At 37.5% G+C, this 26,899-nt stretch overlaps 1 protein-coding gene across 3 annotated transcripts; it reads left to right on the top strand.

Moving 5' to 3' along the window:
* The first annotated feature begins 34 nt into the window (after positions 1-34).
* Positions 35-26,863, top strand: TEX11 (testis expressed 11). 3 transcript variants are annotated; one of them, XM_079319191.1, is made up of 29 exons: positions 37-186; positions 284-465; positions 2,378-2,462; positions 3,699-3,778; positions 4,345-4,425; positions 4,508-4,627; positions 5,533-5,613; positions 7,810-7,895; positions 9,209-9,266; positions 10,035-10,130; positions 11,576-11,657; positions 13,360-13,438; positions 14,105-14,256; positions 14,985-15,070; positions 15,966-16,103; positions 16,381-16,483; positions 17,496-17,620; positions 18,374-18,459; positions 18,591-18,644; positions 19,061-19,101; positions 19,677-19,763; positions 20,823-20,893; positions 21,402-21,515; positions 22,347-22,419; positions 22,776-22,925; positions 23,838-23,946; positions 24,905-25,025; positions 25,414-25,578; positions 26,541-26,863. In XM_079319191.1, the coding sequence occupies exons 1-29, from the start codon at positions 156-158 to the stop codon at positions 26,610-26,612; spliced, it is 2,808 nt and encodes a 935-aa protein (XP_079175317.1). In that variant the 5' UTR covers positions 37-155; the 3' UTR covers positions 26,613-26,863. The 3 variants fall into 3 exon arrangements, 2 of the variants coding, with proteins under 2 accessions (XP_079175318.1, XP_079175317.1); XM_079319192.1 differs by lacking the exon at positions 4,508-4,627 and having other exon boundaries at positions 36-186; XR_013776058.1 differs by lacking the exons at positions 23,838-23,946; positions 26,541-26,863 and having other exon boundaries at positions 35-186; positions 25,414-25,543.
* The last annotated feature ends 36 nt before the right edge of the window (positions 26,864-26,899 follow it).

Below are 26,899 nucleotides of genomic sequence, written 5' to 3'. Positions count from 1 at the left end.
GGGCGGAACCGCCGGGCGGCCAATCGGCGGCGCGGGAGCCCGCCGGGAGCGCTGGGTCAGGGCGCGCGCAGGGTGCGCGGAGCGCACGCGCAGTGCGGGGGCGCTGCTCCCGCGGTTCCGCGCCCCTCACGGAGCTGCCCTCCCCCTGCGGGGCCATGGCGGGGCCGCGGGTGGCGGCTCTGGAAGGTGCTGCGGGCCGCGGGCTCTCCCTTCCCGATCAGCACCGCCACTGGCAGCTGGTGTTGGGCTGTGTGTCAGGCCCCGCTGTCCTCCTGTCTTACAGCGCTGGTGCGGGAGCTGCTGAAGGAAGAGACGCCGTCTCGCATTGCCGCCCTCAGCGAGGAGCTGTTCCAGGCGGCGGAGGGCATCTCTGAAGAGGATGGGAAGGTGGTGGAGGGAGAGCCTCCCGCTGCCAGCCTGTCTGGAGAAACGGGGGGTGCTTCACACCCCACAGCCCTGGCCCAGGTTGGTGCTGCAGCTTCCCACCCATTGCGTTGAAGCTAAACCTGTAGCACTGCTGAAATGTAAAGAAAAGAATTAATTTCTTCATCGTTCACCCCAATAGCGCGAAAGTCCAAAATAAAGTGGGAAATGTTGTTTTTAAAGGTCTGTGCGAAATAATGATCCTGAATGTAAAAGTGTGTGTGTCATTGACTTTGCACTCATTCAGCTCCACCTGGACACTGTGTCCAGGTGTGGGACCGCCATCAGAAGGATGTGGATGTGCTGGAGGAAGGCGTGAAGGGGATTGAAGGGCTGGAGAGCCTCTCCTGGGAAAGGCAAACTGAGTCCAGCCAGAAAACAAGGCTCTGGGGACACCTTACAGCACCTTCTGTGCTTAAGGGAGTTCCAAGAGAGCTGCAGAAAGGCTTTGGTCAAGGGCTTGAAGTGACAGGAAAGGAGGAAATGGCTTTACATTGAAAGAAGGTTGATTAAGATTAGATATTAGTAAGATACTGTAGGAGGGGGGAGGCCCTCGCACAGGTTGTCCAGAGGAGCTGTGGCTGCCCCATCCATGGAAGTGTCCAAGGGCAGGCTGGACAGGGCTTGGAGCAGCCTGGGCTAGTGAAAGGTGTCCCTGCCCATGGCAGGGGATTGGAACTGGGTGGTCTCCAATTCACTTTCAGCCCAAACCATTCTATGATAATAATGGGAAAAGTTACTGGTTATTGATGATGTTAAGATTTTTGTTATTTTAAATTACTAGTAGCATCTAGTTGTAATTTCTAGTAAAAATGCAAGCACTGATGCATTAAGGATTTGGTACTGGATCAGAGGAGAGGTCCTTCTCACCCTGTCTGTGAATTTCCATAATGACAGCAGATAACCCCACGAACTACACCATATTATATTGGAAGTACTCATTTTCAGTCCTTGTAAAAGTTTATCAGATGGTTGTTTATAATGTTTGGTTTCTCCTTCTGTTTATTTCTCCTAGAGGAGTACTTAGAAAATACTTAACATCTACTTTAAAAGTCCTTTTTTTCAAAGAGAAATATGAAATAAGGAAAAAAGACCAGCTGAGATACTGTCCAACTTCTTCCTCCAAATTTATGTTTTCAAGAGACATTTAATAAGTAGCAATTATCAGCTCAGGAACACTGATTTTGGAAGTCCTAAATTTGCAACAAGAAACAAGATAGATTAGTAAGTGTTGTAACAGAAAACATCATTAGTTCAGAATGTAAATAAATACAAGAGCATAAAAGTGGTATCCTTCAGTTCTTCATTAATCAGTTGGGCTAAATTATTTTTGAAGAAAGGAGAAATCATTAATTTGTAGTCTGCCACTTCAATAAGAGGGACTATGAACTCCCTCCTAGATAGGTGAGAGTGTATTTGTAGGCAAGATCTGTCATGAAAAGAATAGAGTGATGGAAAATACAGCCCCTCAGGGTAGGTTGCTAAAGCAGCTTATTGCCTTTATGTAGTGCTGTGTCTTTTTAACAAGAGTACATAGTCAGTAACCTTTGTTCTTTGTTTGCTAATATCAGAAGTTTTCTAGTATAAGTATTTAAAGTAATTAAGCTAGTGCTCTTTTTGATGTGCAAAAGAGGTGAAGCCTTACTGCAGATGGTTCTCAAACGTGGTAAGATTCTTAGAGTTCTTTTCCAACCCCTTCAGATTTTAGGTGAAGAAATGCTACATGGTCCATTCATGCCTGTTTTCAGGTCACTGTCCAACATGTCCCTGTGGAATTCTGTGACAGTTTTATGGAAAACTCACACCTTTGACTCCAGGGTAAAAGGGAGTTGTGTAAACATGTGGAGAGGCCATTCCTGTGTAACATACAAAGGATGTTTCTTTTTCCTGTAGTAAATTTCAGTAAGATCCATATCCAGGACAAAATTTAATGGAGTGGAATTCTCCTCTTTAGGTTGAAGAGAGTGCAGTCAACTTGTGGAACTGGACTGTGGCCAAACACACGGGTGCTGTTATCAATGATGAGCAAAGAGCCAAATGTATGTATGTTCTGTACCTTCCTAAATGTGTTCTGTACCTTCCTAAATGTGTTCTGTACCTTTCTAAATGTGTTCTGTGTGCTGTAGCATGGAAATGAAATTCTGCCTCTCTGCTGACAGGCACATAAGTAATGCTGTAGATTTGTTTGAGTCTTTGCAGACATGGGCTAGAAAGAGAAAAATGTACTGGTGGGCTTGTATAAACAGTTTAAGAAGAAGCATCCTGATATAATACTTTTCTTCTTGTGAAACAAAATCAATGTAGGCATTCTTATCACTCCCCTTTCCATGCCAGGGCACCAGTAAAAGGTGATGTGACCAAAGGAAGCTGTAATCTGCCTCCTAATGCTGTGGTTCAAATCTAAAAATGTATAGAAATAACATAGATGTAAATTTTAGACTGTTGGTCACTTAATTTATATCAAGTGAGATTGTTTTTTTTTTAATGTAACTATCTCATCCATGTTTACATACAAAAACATTCCTAGTCCTCTTTTCACTGATTTGCTTTAGCCAGGTGCACAGCTGTTTGGGTTCTCTTGGGCCAGGAGCAGCCCTGGGGAAAAGCAGAAGTGAGCTTTTGGTATTTTCTTTCAGCATCTTCTTTCTGTGGTTCTGTGGGATTGCAGTGTCAGGCCTGCATTCTTGTTTTAAGGGATTATAGTCAAAATGATGTATAATCTGCATCATATAAATTATACCAGGTAAAGGGAAAAGGGTAAATTGACACAAAGTAGAGTGTGATGTTCTCAGATCATAGCTGAAGGGCTAGGGAGAGGCTGTTTTAAATACATTAAGTAGTGTCTTTTCCATCCCTGATGTCTAAACGAAGGCCTGAAAATATTTTTGCTTTTTACTTTGAAACTGTAAAGATTATTAAACTTCATTTCCTTGTTTTGCTGAAGGCTATTTTGAGGCTTTCAAGACATGTTACTGTAAGCACCTGCAAAGTAATTAAGTCTGTGAATACCATGTATTTAACTTAAACTTTCTCTAAATTGTTTAATAGGTATTTTAATGAGAATATTTTTTTTCTTACTGCCTGAAAAGCAATTTTAAACATCTTGGCTAAAATTCGGATTGCTTTGACTCCTGAAGCTTTCAGATTTTTCTGTCTTATGATTTAAAATGCCAAATAATCTTTCAGATATGGCAGGGCTTGACTTTCTGTAAAAAAAAAAAAAAAGAGAAGTAGAGAAAAGGAAACTTCTGAATGTGTGCATTTTTTTCCTGCAGTGCGGTTTGCTGCTTGCAGACTGATTTGCCTTTGTGAAGGCAGCGATCCTCCGGAGGCAACCATTCGGAGGCAGATTCTGGTAAGGCTAATTGTGGGTGAGTAATGAAATACAGTTGATCCCTCAGGGAAGTCTTCAAATCTTATTACATTTGCTTTGGAAATGGAGTCAAGTGTATGTCTAGTTCTGGAAGGATAGCTGGTGTTTTGGCAGGAGTATTGCTGACTCTGTCTTCTCATCACTTAAGGAAAGATAAGATTGATGATCCCATTTTTTCCCTTTGAGGAAAGCAAAGTACATGCTGAAGTGAGACCTACATCTTACAGGGATACCTTGCTGAGCCATTGGAGTTAGGAATGCCTGGACAGTGTGGTTGGCATCACGTCTTCTCATAGTGTAAAATATGTTATGAGCAGGACATTCATTTATTTCAGTATCTTATAATGTTGTCTAGTAGGCCACCTTGAGTCTTGTGCTGCATCTGAGTGTTCGGGCTTCATTCAGAAATGAGAGCTGCAGGTCAGAAATTGCAGAGCTGAAATACCCTTGTCCTGTGTTAGATATGTGTGACAATGAGATGAGATCTTACATTGCCTTTCTTGAAAGTGACTGCATGTTCACAAATGACTTGCCATTTCCTCCTTCAGATGTCTATGAAAACTGGGAAAGGATGGATAGACATTGGAAAGGCTAGTCTTGCAGATGGATTTCTAGAGAATGCCGTGGATGTAAGTTCTTTCTCAGTTTTGATTTCCTACATACACACCTATTTGTAAGTTCCATGGGTGATGCCTGCACTTTGTTTTCCAGAGTATAGAAAAGTTGTATGCAAAGTTACGGAGTGGGAGCGAGGGTGAAGCTGATATTCAAGTGCACAGAGCTGATGTGGAGAAGAGCCTTTTCAAAGTATTCTCTTACCAAGCTGAATCAGTATGTGTTCTCAGTTTTCCTTATAAATCACGAGAGGCATAGAGGGAAACTCTATTACCCAAATGCTTGGCACTGAGGACTTGCTGAGGGATAGATTTCCTTCACTTAGATGTAAGATAGCAGATCTCATGTTTGCATTCAGTGTTGCAATCATTTAATGATTTTTAATTTCCTTCATTTATCACAGTCATTCTTGCAGTGGTGTTGATATCTTCTAGTTCAGATTTGTTGCTTTGTGATTTGGCTATCATGGCTGTTTATAAAATAAACGGCTGCCTGTATGAATCATAAATGGGTCAGTTCCAACAGTGTCCTGTGCTTGACTGGAGAACAAGGCAAAACAACTGTAATTTAAAGTATGTAATTTAGAAATTCTAAATTTTGAGAGGAATTGTTTTTCTTGTCTGATGTGTCTGAGAACTCTATCAATCCTACAGAATATAGCAAACACAGGAGCAAATACAAAGAATATAGTTTCCTGCATTTGTTGATCACACCACTAACCTCAGTATCTAGAAGGGAAATGCTGTCTCCAGAATTCTGAGGAGCTACTCTAAACAGGACAAAGCAATGGCCTGTATTTTTAACTTGATCATGGAGGCAAAAGGAGAGGTGGTATAAATTTTGCTGAGCTTTTGTATCATCTTAACATGTAAATGATCTTGTCCCATGTCTCTGCACACTACCTAAGGACTGCAGTGATTTTCTGGATCTCTTGATTTTCTGGTAATATGGAGAAATAGACAGAATCTTTATAGCACTGTAGGGACAGATACCTAATCCCAAACCTAGCTTTACTGCATGTGAAAAACCCGAGTCCTATTTTAAAGAATGAGGTTTTTCAGTGAATTTTAAAGACCAGTTGCACACTAACAGTTGGTTGGCATGCTGTGCTGCTTTCTCAGGCAGTTGCTCAAGGGGATTTTCAGAAAGCGGTGATGTGCGTGCAGCGCTGCAAAGATATGTTGATGAAATTGCCAAAAGAAGTAAGTGAAGTATTGCCTTCTTTATCATTCCAAATTTAACCTATTTTCCTCTCTATATGTAAAGGGATGACATATGCCATATAAAAAGTGCTCTGAACTGAAGATCTCTTCTGTGGTTGGTTGCCTCTTTGTGATTTTGTAGCTAAAATTTTTGCATGGAAACAGCAGAGGATTTTTCAAAATGCATTTTTATTGCTTCTCTTTGATTAAAATTTGAAATAGAATGATAAACTCTTCCTAAACAATGAGAAGGCAAATCAGCAAGCAAGGCAAAAAGATTTCTAAATTGAATATACCATCTACTCTCTACAGAACCAGCTGCATTTTACATCTTGATCTTATATATTGCATCTTGTACCCATGTGAACATTTGTCTGGGCACAGGTGGGACAAGGGAAGAGCTGAGTTTTTGATCTGCAAGTCTATCACTACCATCAGTACTAATCTTCATCTTCATGAAATTGTGGAGCTATGAATGGAAGCTTCCCATTGCACTAAACTGTAGTTCTTGTCTCACAGAGAAAACAAACTATCATTTGTAGATTAGTTTTTTGTTTGCAAAGATAAAAGTCTGTTATTGTTATATCAGAATAAACTTCCTGACATTTATTTTCATTTGCTTACATGTTCCCAGTATTTAGGAAACATTTTGTTCCTGTCTCTCTGGTAGAGATAATAAAATTCAAAGGGGCAGATGCAAATTCTTAAAGAAAAATGTGGGAATTATGTTTGGAGTTTATTTGTGTTTTTAACTAATTCAACTCAAACTGATTTTACATTGCTTTTTTGTCATCTGCAGACTTTATTGAAGTGCAATTGAGTGACTAAGTTGCAGGGGTCTAGCTTTGATTTGAATCATAAAAGCTGAACTTCTTACTGTTGAAAATGTTCACTGGAATCTTTACATTCCTGTTCCTCATTTAATTCTAAATTAATTTCATTCTTTCCACTTGAACTCCTTCATTAAACAATATTAAACTTCTTGAGATGAAAGCACTTCACAAAACAGGAGCACTGATGCAGACAAGGTAAAGGTTTCTGATCATGAGAGAGTAATACAATTTACTTCTGATTTAAAGAGTGGTATTTTAAAATGAGGAAAATGGAAAGGGCTAGTGATTGCTGAGTGAATCCAGAACTTTTGGACTGCTGGGTAGCTCTCAATCCTAAACTTTTCCAGGCTCCCATTGTACCAGGGCCTCCCTCCTCTCTCACAGGGAGATTATTGTGTTGTGATTATTGTGATACCAGAGATCAGCTGGAGAGGATTCTGATCATTGGTGGTCTATGAACCAGTGCTTGGAACAGAAAACTTTCTCTCCTATAAAGAAAACATTCACAAATGAACCAGTCAAAAGTAAGGTTTCACATCTGACAGTGATCTCTTTTGGGTTTGTGCATATACCTAGTCTGTGCTTTTTCCTCTGGATTGCAAAAAAAAAAAATTGAAGCAAAATGTTGTGCTACACTTCTCATATTTGTCTGAGAATTTGAAATCTACAGTCTCTTGCAAAAAGCATCATTCATATTTGGGAAAAAAAGATACTGCAGAGGCAAAATGGATGTAAATATTGGCAGCCTGCTAGCATATAAAATGACTTTTTTGTCTCTTCTTTGGATGACATATGACAGCTGCAAATCCTTTCAAAGGGAAGGCAAGTTGTTATGAACAGATGTTGTCAGGGCTGACTGATAAAGCCCTGAATAACCAAGCATTCAAAAGCAGTTTTCTTCTAAAACTTGTAATCCTTTTTAGACTCCAAAAAGAAAGGCTGGGAAGAAACCTACCATGAATCAGGTAGAGTCCTCTTCACTTAATTATGTAAAACTTTTTTGTTATTAAAATAAAAATGAAGTTATAGTATTACAGTTTTTTTCTCTCAAATATTACTTTTTATTGCTTAATTTACACAGTGCTAGTGCTTTCAATGTGCTTTATTGAGGAACTCTGTGTTCCTCATGTGTTTCAAAAATCCTGCTGTTTTATGTGTCCTGGATAGTTAATGATACTTCATTTTCCTATGCAATTAATGATTCCATTTTAGTCATCTTCAGTATCCCCTTGCAAAAGGCCTGAAGTGATAACAGTGATATATCTTGAAAGTAAATTGCATTTTAAAGAAATTGTGACTGGAGTGCCATACACCTAATGATGTTTTACAAGAACATTATAGAAGCAGGAGTCTTTTATTGCAGACCTGTTACCTATCAATCCTCTGTTACAATTTTGGAGTGGAAACCTATGAATGGAAGAGGTATGAACAGAGCTCCTTCTGGCTCAGGTAATGTGCAAAAATCAAATAAACAAACCCCTGCTTTTGAGATGTAAGAACATGTGAAGGAGAGGGGGGAACAAGGAAAAGTAGAGGCTTCATTAAAAATGTGAGAATAAAAGATTTTAGCTGAACCAAATATCTGAGCAGATACTTTGTTATGGTTGTACACTATTGCATAAAATGTATGTCTGTTTTCCCAAATGGGTTTTCATGCCATTAGAATGAAAGCCATCTTCCAATGGTTTTTGCCAGTTTTCTCCCTAGTACTTCCTCCAAACTGATTAGTTTTCTGGAGAGTCCTTGACTGATAAAAGGCACAAAGGTGAAAAAGGAATGGATAGAGATGGTCTGGATAGGATCCAAGTAACTATTGTGGTATTACTAAGGGTGAGGAAATACAGGCTGTCCCAAGGAGTATCCTTATGCCATGGTAACAGCCTCAGTGCAGAACATTTGTGTTTATGTCTTCTTGTTCTTTTAAATAGTTAGAAGAAAATGAAGGGCTGCAGATCAAATTCAAAATCATTATGGTCATAAACTTTGTCAAAGAGAATTTGTAGGAATGCTCAGAATTAGTAACAGCTGGTGCTTTGGAGATTATTTTATATTTTATTCTTGTAGAAAATGAAATACTGACTCCTGATGACAAAATTTGAGGAGGAAATAAGGCTTTGCAAAGTACAAATAATAATATGGAGAAAGAGTGTGGCTCCATCTAGTGGGTTAAGATTTCCCTGGTCTGAGAATAGATTAGAAAACAACAGCCCAGTTACTGTTTTTCTTTCTAACAGTTCTTCATTCACAGCATTTGTAATAAAATCTGGTTTTGTGGAATTATCACTGTGTTTTCTCCTGGGTGGTTCTTTGTTCTGCCATTTAACTTTTAGAAGAGGAATGGGGAATCACAAGTTACAGATTCTATCTTTGCTATTGATGTGCTGTGGTCTGGAGACCTGTCATGTACAGATTTTGTGCATTACCATGTTATATGTCAGGTGAGAATGGAAACATTTGCTTCTTCAAAATCTCTGTGGTTAAAATTGATAAAACCTACAGAAATGTTCGAATAGAAGATGTTACAGAATGTGCTCCAGCAGGTTGAAGAAAGTGATTGAGTACAATTTTTAATGTAATGGTAGAAAAAACCCAAATTTTTCTCTTCTCTAGTAAATGTTACTTCTGAGATTAGTTTGTGTGATTTATGTGGTTTTTAATTGCTTAGGAAGTGGGAAAGGATAGAAATTTTGCACATATCAAAAAACTGACTTAATTTATCTCTGTTATCCTGTTTAATTTTAACTTTCATTTATCATTGATAGCCAGAGTTATGACATTGGGAAGATGGACATGAAATATTCTGTTGGCAAAGAAATGCAGGTAAGAAGTGGAGACATTTCTATTTACAACTAGGAGGATTTTAACTGACTCCAGTGAATTATCTGCCTTTTCTGTGCAAACCTGCCCAGTGATTTTTGGTATCCTTTTTAGTAGTCTGCTATGAAATTTGGCAGAGTTTCAAGTTCAGTTGTTATGAGCCTCAGCCACTGATGAGTGCCCTTAAATCACATTTGATTCTACTATTTCACAGGAATAAAAATGTAGAAAGTAAGGGCCTGAAAGGCCTGAAAGGCCATCTCTTCCATTCCTCTTCTCTTTCAATGCATCATCAGTTGAGCTGTGTCATTTGTGATAGATGTTTCTCTGTCTCATTCAGATGTCAGTTAATTCTTTTACTTCTGACTGCGGATATGAAGATTTTAATCTCTTCCTTTTACTTAAATAGTTTATGCATTTGAAGTCAATCATCATGTAGGTCTTTGTTCTGCTGTTTTGTTTGTTTGCTTTTCTCTGTGAAGTGTGTACCTCCTCTTATTTCAATGCTTTCTTCAATTCTTTTTTTTTCAAGTTATCTGATTCACCTTGAAACCCTTTTGTTTTTCTCTGAATTCTAGTTGATTCGTGTCTTGTGTGTACTGCATTGCTTCAAGACTGGATATGTTTCAGAAATGAGAAATCATTTTATATGTCTGATAGAAGGCAGGAATTCTTTTGACTCAAAGAGTTTCTATTTTTCATGACCTTAAATTTAATTCTTTTATGTTGGTATTTATGTTTTTATTTTTGTATTTATTTTTTGGTTTCCAGGCTAAAGTGCTGCGATTGTTAGCCACGACCTATTTTGAGTGGGATTGCAGCCTGTACCTGGACAAGGCATTGAAAGCCATCAACTTGGCAAATCAGGTAGTAATTTTTGCTCTATTTAAAGATTGTAATAGATGAAACTCAAGCATTTATTGATATGATAATGTGGACCACATTAATCACTAGTATGTTATCCTTGACAACAGATTGAGGTATGTTTGCTTTATGTTTCCATGCTCCTATGGATGTTTTGATGTTCCCACCTTTTTTTTTTTTTTATTTTGTAGAGAAATATTTACTTACATGGAAATAGAAGTAGAGCTGTTCTCCTGCCTCCTATGTGTTAATAGTAAGGTCCTTTGATGATAGTGTGACTAAAATTTCTCAGACGTGTGAGCTGATACAGGCAGGCAGCTGGGACAACCACAAACCCACAGCTAAAGCACAAAGAGTAAAATTATTTCCGTTACCTCATTATCTGGGGGATCCCCAAAGCAACACCCAGGCAAAGGCGTGCAAGCAGACCTGAAAAATGAGGTGTATGAACATAACAGCCACCCTGGAGGAAGTTCATATATCTCAGCCATTACTGTGAGATCTCTTCATCCTGTATGAATTCTGTTTCCCATAGAGACTTGAATTAATTTTGTGTTTCTGTCTATTCAGGTCAGTGTGGAGTAAATGAAATCTGAAAAACTCCTGCTTGTATTTGGTTGATCATTTAAAAATTTTCAGTTTTCGTTTCGTACAAAACAAGTTTTAAGTATGAAATTTTGTTTTAAATGGAAGCTGAAATTCAGTTTCTGCATGCTGCCTGAATTTCCAGACAGATCATAATGCATATGCTCATGAGATCAGGATAAAAGGCAGTGTATTTTAGTCATGCAAATAATGTGCTACTACAGTATCTAAGCCTTTTGTCCTCTTCTATTGTTTACTTTTGCAAAGCTTTTTGAGCCAGAAAGAGTTTTTATCATAATTTTTGATTATGTACATTTTGATGCTTTGTGAGGGTATGCAAAACCAGAAGAAAATGTTGATTCTAGAACTTGAGATATGTACTGTTTTAGTGGGAGATTTAGTATGCAGTCCTCATTATTTCCAGTTGCTGCCACTGTTGTTGCCCCCTGAATTTCTTCTTTTTATAAACTACTTTGAATCTGTTCATATTAATTCTAGATTAATCCAGCCAATTCACACATAGAAAAGCAGAAAATGTTTCTATCATTCAGTAATGTTCAGCTTCTATTTAAAAGTGTCAAAAATGGGCCACAGCAAAATAAGAATTTTGCATCTTTTACTTTTGTTATCCTTGTGGTCTTTTGGCAGTGTAGGAAAAATTATAAAGATGCACATTGCATTTAGGGAGAAATTATTGCATAAGTTGCCTACCACTTGCTTCAGCCATTAAAATGGAACTGAAGATTACAGTGGGGAGTATGTGATTCCTTAACACTTGTCTGTATTATGAATGTGCTGTACTCTCACAGGATCTGTGTTCTACAAAGAGCTGTCCAAGTAATGTATTGTTTTTCATTGTGCAGGAGAATTTGCACCCAGCAGGGTTTTTTTTGAAAGTTAAAATTCTTCTTAAAAGTGGAGCATCAGATGAAGATATCAACTCAGGTATCACAGCTCTCCCTAGGTTTCATAGTGAGATCATATTAACCCATATCCAAGGAGACTGCCTGTGTCATGCATAGAAAAAGAATCCTTTGTTTTTGGCAGAATCTGCATTTGCTAAATGTTCTTTTGGTTTTGGAGTGTGAGACATAGTACTCAGTGTTCACAGAGGAGGTATCCAGATGCTAATTTCAATAGCCTTGCTGCAAATAAAGAAGGGGGAAGATTCTGGAGGCTGTAAGAATGAAGAGAGTGAAAATACAGCAATTTAAAGCTATATTCACCTTATATTCAGTTTATGTAGACATATGCATAAGGTTATGCAGAAGGGTGAAGGTGCATCAACTTACACAGTCAGCACACAATAAAGACTATTCTCTAGGTGGGATTTTGCATATTTTGATCAAGAGACATGATGTGCTGATCAGTGTGGGGTTATAAACCTGTATAACAAGAGTTTATTTAAGTCAAATAAACTCTTTTATCCTTATTCCTCACATTTATCATTTGAACAGAACTGATTCTGCAATGAAATGAGAGGGTAAGAAAGTTTTTGGAGAGGTTTTAATATAGAAAAGATAATTAATGTGCTAGAGAAATTTACTTTCATAAATAATGAGATCATAAGGAAGAGAGGCTTTGTACTCCTCATGGTTGGAAGGCATCGAAAGTGTAATGAATAATCTGAGAAATGTAGGATGTGATGAGGAATTTCTTTCAGAGAGCTGAGGGATTTGAATGCTGTCAGACTAGCAGAAATGGTAACTCCAAATTGCTCCTGGGGAAATTCAGCCAGATTTCAAGCAGCCAGTTATTTAAAACTTAGAGTTTCAAATAAACATACAGTAGCTGACTTGTGTTCTTTGTTTTGAATTGTGAAATCATAGAGTTGCCTATCAAAACACACTTGTCTGTTATTTAGTAACATCTAGCCTCCAGTCAGTTTTTCAAGAAAGTTTATTAATGAGTGGATGTCTCTTTTCTTGTATGTCTGGCAGAAAAGTTTTGTGTCCATGTACTGCAACTTTTCTGTCTTTTGAGTGAAGATTCTTGTTAAATTTTAGGCGTTTCACTAAAATCTTGTGTTGTGTACTTTCAACAGCTGCCTTCAAATGCTTCTTTTGACAACTGTTACAGTCATGTCCTTACTTATTCCTTCTCTGATCTCACCCAAGCTACAAATGTATCTATTTTGTTGTTAAGCATTCAGCACAGAGTAACAATTTTAAAACTTTATCTGAGTGGTGTAAAACTGATACCTGCTTATCAGCACCAGTCAGTCCAACAGCTGATGCTAAGGGCATTATGCTGAAGTAGTTCCCGTTGCAATAGGATACCACACAAAGCCTGAGCACTAACCTCAGTGCTGGGTTGTTGATAAAAGGCAGACTGAGGCAAAAAAAAAAAAAAAAAAAAAAAAAAAAGTTCTACTAAAGTTTGTGCTGTTCCTGTTTAAGGAGACAGAGGACTAGAATTCCAGGGCTATCAATCTGTCACCTTTCTGTAGTACTGCAGTGAAAGGAAAGTCAAAACAAAATAGACATTATTCTTCCATTTATTGTAGATCTGTTAACAGGGTTGCTGGGGTGGTTTTTTTTTCAGTTTTGTTTCTGTCTTTCAAAGGAGCTCTAAAAGGTAAGTGTAAATTGAGCAATTAAATGTCTAAGTTGATTATATAATCTCAAGTGCTTTGTGTTCTGTCTAGCTCTTGCAGAATTCACAAACTTTGAGATGTCTTTGGACTTCTGTTTGAATACTGCCAAGCTGCTGCTGGAGCATGGAAGGTATGAAAGCATCTCTTAGTGGGGTAAACACCATGTGTGGAGTTTTTGGGTGTTTCTTTATAAGCAAAGAACATCTATTATATTTATTTCACATAAAAGCTCATGGAGGTAAGGTAAAAGGTTCTGAGAGGGAGCCTGTTTTCTATAGCAAGGAGATACTGATTATGGCAGCAACAGAACACAGTGTGAAATAAGTGTAGTGGCAATTTGCAGTGCTGTAGAGCTACTTTGGACTGATGAAGATTCTTTATGTAGGTTTTATATGTGTCTGGAATCATCAGACTTACATCTGCCTTCTTACCAACCATCAGAATGACTTTGAAGCCCTAGAATCATTCTTGGGAAAAACAGCAGAAGGATAGCAAGTTACTGCAAAATAAATTGAAGCATGAAATTTTACCCTGTTATGTGCTCCATCATGATTATATATGTATATGCTTGTATCTTGATGCAAATGTGAAGAACTAACCCTTATGAATACAGTGGAAGAGTGGTGAGAGGAAGCTGCTGTTGAATAGATGAACTGTAACAAATTCATACCTTGATTCATTCTGTCAATGTGATTGAATGACAAACATGCTGTATGGTGTGAATATGTTAATTTCTAGAATGGAAAATTAACAGCTCTTCTGGTGCAGCCTCTTAAAAATGCATCTCTGTGAATAGGGAATCAGTTGGTTTTGATTTTCTGAAATCTGTTCCTGAACGATTTGAATCTTTACCTGACCTTGGGAAAATTACCCTGCTCCACATCGAGTTCCTGTTGCAGAATAAGAGGGAGCTGCTCGCTAAGCAAAAGATTGAAGAAGTTATTATAGGTCTGTATCCATCTTTTACTGCTGTTTACTGAAAGCTGGATGTAGTTGGCTAACGTTTTGCATTCTAATTTTCACTTTTTTGCTTATTCTCATTTTTCTTTCTCTCTGTCTGTTCTCCATTATGTTTCTTTTGCTTGACAACTCTCAACTTCCATATTGAACGAGTCACGATCAAGCTCAGGGTTAGATTCATTTGCTGGAGCAATTCCTCCTCCTTAGTGTAGACTGTGGGAGACTGATACATGTGGAGTTAGAAACATTAACTGGGAATTCTATGTAATGTTAGTATTTTGTCCATCCAGCCCAATTTATTTTTGTTTGTCAGTATAAGACAGGTTGCATATCCTTGTTTGAGCAGCTGGATAACAGTTTATTTTTCAGGTCTGTTGCACCTGTAGCACTGTAGTACTTTTTGGCTGTCAGGTCTACTGTAAAACAAATCCTAATTTGTGTTGCATCTAGCTAGGAGCAAGAGCTACATTTACATTGTTCAAGCATGAAAATATTTTTCTCTTACCCACTGGTTTTTTTAGGGGGGTTTTGCTTGGTTGGTTGGTTCGGGGTTTTTTTTTTTTTTTTTTTCATAAACAGGATATGAAACACTGGCTCCTAGCTGAAACTATTAATGTGTCCTTGTGTTTTGTTGCAAGCTGTAGAATAGTTCTTAGATGCTTCTCAGCGTGCTTCGTAAAGTTCTTGTAAAGTCATGATTTGCAGTATCTTTTCAGGTCATTATACTGGGAAACAGCTGTTGCCTGAAGCCTTGAATCAGCTGCACATCATCTTGTGGGACAGAGCTGCCAAACATTATGAGGTTTGGGACCAAATAATAGTGTTCTTATTTATATCAGTGAAAATGAAATCTCTTTCTGACCTCTTTGTTATGTCTATTTTTGGTTAGAGTGCAAACTGTTATTGAGCCTTGTTCCAGCTGGCTCTGGTTTTATTTTCATCCATCTGGGTGCTGTTTTCAATTACAAAATCAAGTTTCAGGTAGCCTCATCTTAAGGTTTGTACATGGGAACAGTTAATGCAAGATTTTCTGCTCCAGCTGGTTCCTATATGGCTATGGGGTCTGAAGGGATTTGTCCAAGAGTAGTCAAAAAATTGTGAGGCTTCTCAATGATTTTTGAATGGTCTGGGAAATCTGGAGAGGTCCCAGTTGGCTGCAAGCTGGCAAAAGTTATCCCAATTTTCAAGAAAGGCAAGAAGGACAACCCTGGAAACTACAGGCCTGTCAGTCTCACTTCAGTGCCTATAAAATTATGGAGATTATTCTGGGAGTTATTGAAAAACATCTAAAGGACAATGCAGCCATTGGTCACAACCAGTACTAGTCCATGAGAGGGAAGTCCTGCTTGTCAAACTTTAGGACAAGCAAACTTTTTAGAACAAGGTCATCTGCCTTGTTGGTCAGCAAAAGCCATTTGGTGTCATCTCTTTGGATTTCAGTAAAGCTTTGCATACTGTCTCTCACAGTGTCTAGACAAATTAGAGGGCTGGGCACTCATCAGCTGTATGAATCTAACAAAGGAAAGTGCTGGATTCTGCAACTGGGACAACCTGGAAGTTGCACTAGAATATACTTGACTTTCTAAATCTTTCATTTGCTATGATCTTTAAAAAAAAAATTGGGAAGACATAGGCAGTTTAGTCACCCAAATATGGCCATGATTGTTTGTGTTGTATTTTATTTTTATATTTTCTAGGAGAAAAACTATTCTGAAGCCCTTCACTGGTACAATTATTCTGTCAGCTTCTATACACCTGGGCAGATAGATCAGAACTTGGCCAAGCTTCAGAGGAACATGGCTTCTTGCTATTTTCATCTGAAACAAGTTGACAAGGTATATTTAATACATATGTAGACATACTTATGTCTTTATTTGCATTGCTTTTGTTTTTGAGGAATTGGCTCTTCCTTTTCTGGTCAGCATTTGGTGCTGTCTTCTGGTCTCATCACTTTTGTTTCAATGGCAGGTGTTGCCCTGTCAAACATCTTGACTTAGTCTATAAATATCAACAATGTAACCATTAACTTTTTGTGTTTCTTTCCTATTGCTAATTATATACTAATTTCAAGCTGATGTTGTACTGATTTCCTTTAATCTCTTCTGTGAATAGGCTAAGGAGGCAGTTAAACAAGCAGAGAGGTGTGATCCAAACAGCATCTTTACTAAATTCAGTGTCTATAAGATTGCAGTGATGGAGAATGATACTGATAAAGGTACAACTTGAAAGTTAAACAGTCCACTACAAGGAGAAGTGCAAAATATATTGAAAAATACTCAGCAGCTTTGGGCTGTTCATCTTGAGAAAGACACAATAGAGGGTAGCTAGAAGAAGGGTTCCTAAAGTAATTGAAAATGCCAGGCTGTAGATTTAACTTTTCCCCCACACCATATGTAAGAGGCAGACTCCATTGCTATGTTTGATTTTGTTTGGAAAGAGCCTTTGGCTAGGGAGGATAATCTTCCCATGGGCAGTTGCATCCCAGGGTAAGAATAATTCTATACTTTTTAGTATGCATATACAATATGAACCATAAGGGAACCATTATTGCTGCTCTTAACTTCTCTGGACAGATGGAGCCTGAAGTTACCAAAAAATACATGAATTATTGAGACAACTTACAGAATGTTGTATCTCTGTAGCCTCTTCCTTCTTTATAATGAGTTCTGCTGTTTCATATTTTAATGAGGATCTTAGCTCAAGTAATGGAAATTGAGACATACAGTCTATAGTTACTTAGAATACAGAGTAATGTGCAGAGCTTATTTTCCAATGAGTTCTCTGCCATTTAATTATTCTCTATACAACTTTTATTGACAGCATAATTTGTTCACATAATATAGAGTGGGAAACACAGCACAATGTGAACATAAAAGCAGTGGCACCCTTTGCATAAGCCAAGATGTGGGAGCTTGGAACGATGCCCAGACAATGTATTAGAGAAAGTCTTCTGTCTTTGGTAACAAACAGTTACTTAGCAGAACAAAATTAAGGATGTGGGATGAGTATCATTTGTTTCCTTAGATTAGAAGCTTGGAAAGCCTTTTGGCACCTCCCTAGGAAGAAGTGCATATTTGTGGAGAAGTGCTGGTATGGTCAGGTTTTCTTGTCTTGGCTTTTCATTTAAAAAAATAATTATAGCCTTTCATAAATCATTAAAACAGTAGAACTTTCTACCTTCCAATTGCTTCTATAAAAATGTTGGTTTTTCCTTCTGTCTCTTTCAGCTATGGAAGCAGTTATTGAAATGGGGAAGCTGGCAGAAAAGCCATCAGAACATGAAGACAAGCTGAGAGTGGATAAAAATACAGGCAGCAACCTCTTGAGTTTAGCTGCCCAAATTGCTTTAGAGGTAGAGCAGATAATGTTGTCTTTGCTTTATTGATATAAGTAGGACAACCTCTTTAACCTGGCCTAGTTTTAATACTTTTCTGTATTTAATGGATTTCTTAGTATTTCATGCTTCCACAACAATGGTGTCGCTCAAATGTATTGTGTAATGCAAAGTAGAAATTATTTCCATATAGAAAGAAATGGTATCTTTTAAAATTTTGACAGAAAAATAAAGAATTCTGAGTTATAAATGTTGGCATCTGAACATTACATTGTGTATTTCTGTAAAATTCTCTTTAGCAAAATGTTATGTCTTCTTCTGCCTCTGGGATTTGATCTTTGATGTGAGAGGGAGAGGCTGTGTGTAAAATACACATAAATCCATGATGAAAGTCCTTTGTCCCTCCTGTTTGCCTCTTGGCTGGTGACCTGAGCACTGTCTGAACTGGCTGATTGCATTTCAGGCTATCAGGGCTTTGTTCCCAGCCCTGTGAGGCATGGAAGACTTACCAACCTGTACTAGTCCTGCTCTTGCCACAGGCTCTTTGTGCAGGGAGTCATATGATCTCTCCTTAGAGCTTTCTCTGCACTCTCAGGCAATTTTGTACATAGTCCATTGTTCATTTTCCTGCTACTGGACTGCACAGACTTGGAATGTGTAGTTGCTTTGGGGTTTGCTTTTATTTGGGTTTTTGTTGTTGTTTTGGTTTGGGCTTTTTTGTGGTAACTGAGGCAGTGAAGTATATACAAAACATGTTTTAATTCTTTTCAGAATGATCAACAAATTGTGGCTATCAAAGCTTTGGAGTATTTGTCTGAACATTTACAAGACTGCCGACAGTTATTTACAGCCTTAAAGTAAGAATTCAATATATTTACGAGGAGAAGCATAAGGAAGAAAAGTGGGATCTTTTCAGGAAAATTAGGGCAGACTATACCATTGAAAAAAAAAATCTTGTTTCTTCATTGATTGTTTTTCTCATATTTAGATGTTTGGTCCGTCTGATGTTGTCAAAAGTCGTGGCAGAAAATGCAGAAAAAAGGTGGGTCTGTTTGAAAAACCATTTTCTTATGGTGGATAAATTGTGTAATATTTTCTTTCTGGGCTTTTTTTTCATGCAGAATAATCAAGAAATTATTTTTTATGCTAGTAAAAGTCCACCCAGATGACTTCTAGCTTGACCTAATGACATCATATAGGAATATACTTTCAACTTGTATAAACTTTTCTTTAAATATTTCCTCTTTGCCTTCTTTTATTAATGCATATGCCTGTCAGGTATTTTTAATGCAGGTTGTGAGCTAAGCAATCTCTGTAACTTTGACACTAGTGGCATATTTTTCCAAAGTTCTGAGTGGATCTATCCATAACTGGGAAAATATATTCCAACATAAATACTATGGTCTGTTGAAAAAAAATTAACCAGTTTTCTAGAACTAGATTTTTTCTCCATTCTAGAGATGAAGATATCAACTCAATACTGACGCACTTGAACTTGGGTATGTTTTGTTTTATTTGCATTTTCTGGAGTTCTTCCATATGAGAATGTTCTATGATATGATTAGATCCATACCAATGAAATGTTTAGACTCCTTATTTCAGTCCAGGCTTTCAACTTCCAGTGAAATCAATGTAAACTAAAACTGGAGATTCAATAGTATTGTGAAGTTGGATCTCAGTTCCACAGGTTTTTGCTGTCAAAAACTTGCTGCAAGTAGAAGAGATTTAAGAGCAGAATTAAATAAATAAAAAGTTCCTAGAAGAAAGGCCTCAAACTCATAATTAAATTTAAACCCCCTCCTTGTGGAATTAAGTAAAACTCCTCTGTATTAGACTTCAGTGTCAGTAAACTTAGAAGAGCAGTACTTGGCATCTTCTCTAAAATGCTGTTTGAGGCACCTTTTGCTGTTTTTTGTAGAAGAATATTAGATTTAAGTTGTGACAATAAGTCTTCATCAGGAATTACATGGGCATTTTGGAAACCTCTGTTTTGTAGTGTAGGGATTAGACTTGGAAATGTTTTTATTCTGTTCCAAAAGTGGCACTTTTGTATTGAATTATATGTTTTGTGCAGCTCACAAGAAACTTGCTGAGTCTTTCACAGAAGAGAAATTTACAGGGGACATGAGGATCCTTGAAGCTCACTGGTTTAGAAAAGTTGGTAGGTTGCTCTCTTAAAATCTAAACTGAATCTCCTATGTCTTTATTGGTCCTTTAAAACAGCATGAACTACAGACTGTGAAATCCAAACAGCAAATATTATCACAGATAAAGTGGTTTCTAGTGGGAAATGCAGCTCCCATGGGGCTGCCCTAAGCTTTATGCATAGTGTGGTCTCTGGATCCTTATTTTGTAGTATTTGTTACACTGTTTTGATAAAAGATTAGTGTATTTGCTGTCTACAAAAAAAAAAAAAAAAATACAAGCTTAGGGTAACGAGTTGAACCAATTTTTCAGATTCTTGTTTCTGTCAGAGCATGCAGGAGAGAAAATGGTTGCAATCAGTTTCAGAAGAGCTGGTTTTGCACACATCCTCACAATGTAATCCTGCCACAATAAAAAGTAGCAAGGGAGGGGGTGCAGCAGCAGAGGTTGAATACAGTGACATGAGCATGAGTGGGATCATGACCTCTCAAAAGCAGCATTCTCACTCACAGGATAAACAATCCAGAGACTACAAAAACATGTCCTATAGAATAAATTAATGTGAAAGTTGCTGTAGAATATAAACATTTAATTGGGTCAAGCTCTCATACATAAATAATTTGATTGCCTTTAGATGCTCATCCATTTATTACTCAGAATTGTGTGTTTAATTGCCATGTACTTGACCTTGCTGGGGTAAAATGAGGAATGGTTCAAGATGTGGGTTTTTTTCTGTTTCTTTTTTATTTGTCTGGGAATACTGTTCAACACTTCCACTCATGTGCTAGCTGTGTTAACTAATATAGAAAAATGCTTTTCCTAGTTCATGCTTTTGTTAGTAGGGTATGTGCTAGAATGAGTTCTTGGTTGTGGTGAAATTATCAAGGCAAAATTCAAAAGCATGAATTAGCTATTCTAACATATCACTAGTAACAGTATTTCTTGTTATTGATGACATATTGGTTCAGAAATAGAAATTGTAAGACATGAACTACTTATTGCTAGAGATTAGGTGGGCACACATGTAGCAGTGCAGATTTTTTTATTCTGTTCTCTATTTTTATGTCTTTGTTAGCTTGGAACTTAGCTGTGCAGTTCAAGGACAGCCCTAAAAAGATGAGGGATTTTTTTGTACTGTCTTTCAAGGTATTTACTCTTTGTAATAGTGTTTCTAATTGAAGAATATTTTAATCTGCCTAGTTCTTCTAGAAGTCACATCCATGGTTTGGGTATCTTTATGGAGACATTTTTATATTCTGAAGATGGAGCATTTTTGTCACAAGGAGATTGACTTGTAATATAAAATGTGTGCATTATTGTCATACTTTACATTCTGTTTCTTAAGAATGTAATAAACTTAAGACTTCAATGAGAAGTTTTTAAAATAAATGGATTCTGATATTTGTAAACTGTATCATTAATGCAAACATGTTAAGTACGTGAGTCCTAATCTTTATGCAGGACTTCTACCAATACCAATATGTAATTTAAATAATCCTCTTGTGTAATTGTACAAGTAAAATTACAATATGAATGTATACTACTCATGACTGATTCCTGCAAGTCATAGGGGAGGGTCAGCAATCATCTGTTCACAAGAAAATTGCTTTATATGGGTAAAATTCTCATTACCTTTTCCTATTTTTGGTGTCAGTTTTCCCAGTTTTGTCCCTCAGACAAAGCTGTTCTAATTGCTCAGAAGACATGCCTGTTAATGGCAGCTGCAATTGATCTGGAAATGGGGAGACAAGTTACACCTTCAGAACAGGTAGGGCAGAGCTTAGTTAACTATTTCTGAATATACCAGTGTAGCATTTTTTTCCTTTTGATTTTGAAGTCCTATTTTTTTCACTCAGAACAGGATATTGAGAGTGCAAGCAAGGGAATATTTCATAGTCACTTAGAATTGATGCACCTTTCCAGACAGTTGTAAATGTTGGATTTCTGTAAGTTAGCTCAGTGTGTTTGAATGGGTTTGTATCAATAAAGGGTCATGGCAGTATCTTCTGAGAGGAATTTCAATATACAAGGTATATATTGTAAGGAGTCTGCTGCTAAATGTGGGTTAGTTAGAAAGACAGTTACTGCTGTTGCTAAAAGTATCACTGTGGTTGTGATAAAACTTGCTTTTTTTTGTTTGTTTTACTTTTATGCCTACATCTATTTTTGGGAGGTGGGAGAAGGCATTGTGCTTACTGTGGTAAGAAGATTAAGAAATACACAGAAGTTATGAAGGAAGTCTGGTATAGAGTGATTGTAGAAAATTCTGTGGAGGGCAATGTCCAGCAACTTATGTTGTGGCTTTTAGTGGTTTGTCAGTCTCAACAGCACTATTTTGTGCTTGGGAGCTAAAACAGTTATGTCCATTCGGAACATGGATGGTTCTTTCTGGGCCAGTGAAACATTCACTGTGAAGTACCTTTGTCTGAGATGTGTAGGTCTTTGAAAAAGTGAAGAAAACTCCAAGAACCCAGTAACTTGTGTAGGTGGTTTACTAACTAGGCTGATCCTTAATTTATTTTGTAGTAAGTTCTGACAAAATTATTCTTTTTGCTTTTAAATCTAAGACAAAAATAACTTATTTAATTTTGTAAAATAGACGGAGCTATTTAGTCAGGCCCTTCGACATCTTCAGACATGCAAGGAGATATGGAAGGTGCTGAAATTAACAGGTAAGCTACAAAATGTGTGTTTGCAGCACATGTAACTCTTAGTCACAATATTAATGAAAAATACAGAGCATGTGGAATTGCTGTCTCAGATGGAGGTTATTGAAGTAGATAACATTATGATAAAAGCTGAGGTATTAAGTGGCTGTTAGTCTAGCAGATGCAGGGTTCACTTTTTTGGTAGGATATTGGTTTAAAATTTCCATTAGGTGCTCCTTGAATGGCAAATTCCACTTGCTCTGCTGATAAGGCTGAGTACCTTGATGGGTGCCTGGTGGAAGCAAAATTTACCTTATAGTACAATCTGTAGCTTTGAGAAAATTTATCATTCAATCCAGGCAATCCTGTCTCTTTTGTAGGAGATTTTGCTAAAGACCCAACAGACACATTGTTGTTGCTTTATGAATTTGAAGCAAGATCCAAACTGAATGATCCAACACTTCACAATTTTATGGAGTCAGTTTGGGAGCAACCACAAATAGAGATCAAGACACTTGAAATCATTGCAGGTAAGGACTTTTACAGATCTTCAAGATTATCATGTACTGTATAACATACAGAAAATGGGTCTAGGAGAGCTGTGTTTTGAAATGACAGATGACATTGATGATGAACCAGAAAGTTGTGATATCTTTCCATTTTTAGACCCTGAGACACTCATATAGCTTTTGAACCTGGAAAATGTTTTTCAGACTTTTACATGCTCCAAACTGGCAAAGGCCAGAGAATGACCCTCACTGATTCAATGCCCCAGTATAGAAGTTTTGGGCTGTGGACTTTAGATAGATACTTTAAGTATATTTAAGCCACTAAAATAACATGAAGTTTCAACTTAAAGTTTTTATAGTCATTTTGTAAATAGCTCTTCTCTACACTCTGCCATACTTTCATCACAAAGTCCTAGCAATGAAAACATGTTTGAGAATCTGGAGCAGGATCCAAGAAAGATGAGGAGCATTTAGAATTACCATGGCAAGTCTTTGGAAGGTGTCCTGTAGGACTGCATAAATACCTTCTGTTCTCCTAGCCCTGGGGGAGTACACTCCAATGCCTGGAGACACAATTCTGAAATCCTGCTCCTATAAGGTTTCCATCTGGATTTTCGTGTTCTAGGAGAGAAACAAAACTCTTCAGACAGTGCCTCCCACCAGAACTTTTTTGTATTTCTGCACTGGAGGTAAACAGCAGTGAGTTATGAAACTTTCTGTGCTTCTCCCTCATTGTCCTCCTTGATGATGTGCTTAGTAAGAAAGAGGGAGAGAAGCACCAGTTTGTGACCAGCCCATTCAGCAGATCTTTTTTCAGCTGCTTTTCACCAGGAATCTGGCAACATGCTGTAGTTTATTTTAGTGACCTATGAGATTGGAGTCTGATTTCAGTAATTTATCTTTCATTCTTCTCTATTTTCTTTTACATTGAAGCATTAGCAATGGAATCTCCAGCTCGGTATCCTGTACTGTGTAAGAAAGCTCTCAAGAGTGCACTAAACCTTCACAGAAAGCAGGCTGTCATTGATGCTGAGAAATTTAGGTTAGTGTTATCACATAGCTTTGCCATGAGCCTGTGACTGGAAATGATGACAGAGAATAAATCCTGCAGTTTGAAAAAATGTGGATTTTATTCTATATCCAATAGATAAATCCAATATATTTGATTATCCAGTATAATGTCCAATTTATATCCAAGGTTACACTTCTTGCTGGCCAACCAATGTACCTATGAAGGATGACTGCCTAATTGATGTTTTAACTGCAGTTTGTTTACATGGCATTTCTCCTGGCACAGTCCTGTTTCCAATAAATTAATCTATTGAGGAAGTAAAATGAAAATTGCATCCAGAAGAGGTCTCTGGTTGTTTCTTGTGAGGAAGGTGTTAATTTCAAATGTTACTCTGCAGTAGTGAACTGGGTATTTCAGACAAAGAAGAGAAATTAAGAGTTGAGAAGAAAGCTATGAGTTGTAAGGTGGTGATGCCACATAGTACATATGTGATTTATTTAGCATATTTCTGTGTTACTTATCCTTTCCAAGTTCCTTACAGTAAGCACTTGGCAAAGGCAACTGTTGATGTTGCCTTTCTCACTTCACACTGAAAAAGACAGAGCTGTTTTCAGAACCCTGTATTTGTTACTGGTTTTCTGAGGATGCTGCCTACATAGCTTTGTTGGTGAGGTTAGAAAAGGTACTTTTCCTTGCTGTCATGTGTAGCACCCTAGGAAGTACTGTGATTTTCCTTCTGTGTTACTGTAGAGACCAGCAATGAAAATAAATAAGTACTAATTGCTCTTGACTCTGTTTTTTCATAGTTTGTATGAATAAGATCTGATAGTATGAAAATGCATGTTTCTGCTACAAGAATATGAGTGTAGTAACCACCAAGGTAGACATGTCTGACAATCAGAGAAATAGCTCAGTGTGCTCCTGATACTAAAAACTGTTTGTGCACATGGTATTAAATGTTTCCTTTTTGCTCTCTTCCAATCCTCAGCAAATGCTTACACAGTTTGATTAACATTGCTCTGCCAACTGGATTGACAGACTTGGATACCTGTGTGCTGCAGGAGGTGTGGGATTATTTTGAAGATGCTCTGAGTGTAATCAGCAGCATAGTAAGTTGAGCAGAAAACCAAGATAATGGGAGATGATCCTGAGCATGTTTAAAAAAAATTTGCATTAGACTGAGAATCATTAGGAAAATGAACATTACGTAGTGTTATATGTATAGCTGCTATAATTTCTTCAGTAAAAGATACACTGAAATTACCTCAAAAAAAAAAAAAAAAAAAAAAAAAAAAAAAAAAAAAAAAAAAAAAAAAGAAGTCTTTTGGATATTTAGGACTGCATTAAAATTTTCCTTGGATTTTGTAAGGGATTTTTCTCCCTTTGCTTGGGAGGGAAAAACCCAACTGTTTTCTTACTCTAAAATTAAAGTCTTGTCAGTTTTGAAGGGAAGATTCTATTTTCTGATGAGGTGCTGCTGCTTCTTTGCTCCCTCAGGATTCTTACCCAGAGATGGAGATCCTTTGGTTGATGACAAGAGCCTGGAATACAGGAATATTTCAGTATACTGTTGGTAAATACAAGGAGGCTGAGCAGTGGTGTGGATTGGGAATGCGTTTCCTCAATCACTTAGGATCTCTGAAGAAAAGCTATGAAGGCCATGTAAGTGTACACAGGGGGATTTGAGGATATGGGATGTCTGGCCTGAATTTGAGATGTGGATCTGGGTGAAGAAACCACTGCTGATGGTCTTTAGAATTTCAGGAGAATCATACTGCCTAAATATTTTGGAGGAGTCTGGTTCTAAAAGATTTTTCCAAAGTGAGGCCAGAAAAGTTTTGATAGACAATAGGGAAAGTAATATAGCATTCCTTTACAGGAAGGATGATGTAAAGAGGTGACTGAAAACAAACTTCTGACTGTTTGTGGGAAAACCTTTGCCTGCCATAACTAAAGTCAAGTTGTTGTACCAGTTTACTTAAATCAGCTGTTACACTAAACAGGGTATAAGGCAGTATGAAGAAAATCACTAAAGCTCATCTTCTCAGGTGCAGCTTAGTCACTTCCTATGAGGGAGAAATTTCCAGGCTTGCACCTTTGTAGGTGACATTTTGCAATGACACTTTTTCTTACTCTGTCACAAGTAAGCTTGCTACAGCTTTTGGCTGGTGCTCCTGTCTAGATTGCAACTGGCTGGTGTCACCATTCATTCATTCTCTTGTGTGCAAGCTGAGCAATCAAGGGATTGGCTCTAACTCTTACTCCATTTTAAATGCATCAGTTAAGAAAATAAGAGCTGACAATAAGAAGTCTTTCCCACCCTCAACATCAACTCCCAGTGTCTGTGATTTGGTGAAAAGGTTTTTGTACTGATATAAGACTCAGATATAAGCTATGTTTTATGATGGTAAATAAAGCCACTTTTGTTAGGTTGCATTGATCTTTTTTGTTTTGAAAACCATTGTATTTAAACCTGTGCCAAAAATCTTTACATCAGCTTGAAATTTTAGGTGTAGAAGCTGGTGGTAGTTCCCACCTATTCCCTTGGTTCTGTTCATGTCACTTAGTTGAATATTGTATTTTTATCCATCCTTGTTGACAACTGTGCTACTCATGTTCTCCAGATGGTTGGCCTTTATAGTGAGGTTCTGGACAAGTTGGACAGAGCAAAAGAACTTATTCCAAATGAAGAATAGTGACAGCCACAACTACAAAAAAAAGGAAGGCAGTCTCTCTTGGAAGTGTTCTGCTGTGTGAGAGGCTGTTGGTTCGTGAAGGCACAGGGCCATGGGAACAGTGGAAAAGAAACCAGGATCTCCTTGTTGGCAAAGAAGTTATGTACTTTTTAGGAAGTGTTTATTCAATAAATGTAATTGTTTTCCTCTAGGGAATAATTTTCATTCTCTGGAGCTATTTAACAGTTAGAAATAAATATTTAACTTTTACATGAGATGCCTCTGCTGTTGTGTAACAGGTTGGTTTA

Source organism: Erithacus rubecula (genome assembly GCF_903797595.1).
Source record: "Erithacus rubecula genome assembly, chromosome: 15".
Taxonomy (NCBI): Eukaryota; Metazoa; Chordata; class Aves; order Passeriformes; family Muscicapidae; genus Erithacus; species Erithacus rubecula.
This window is presented reverse-complemented; position numbering and strand designations above follow the sequence as displayed.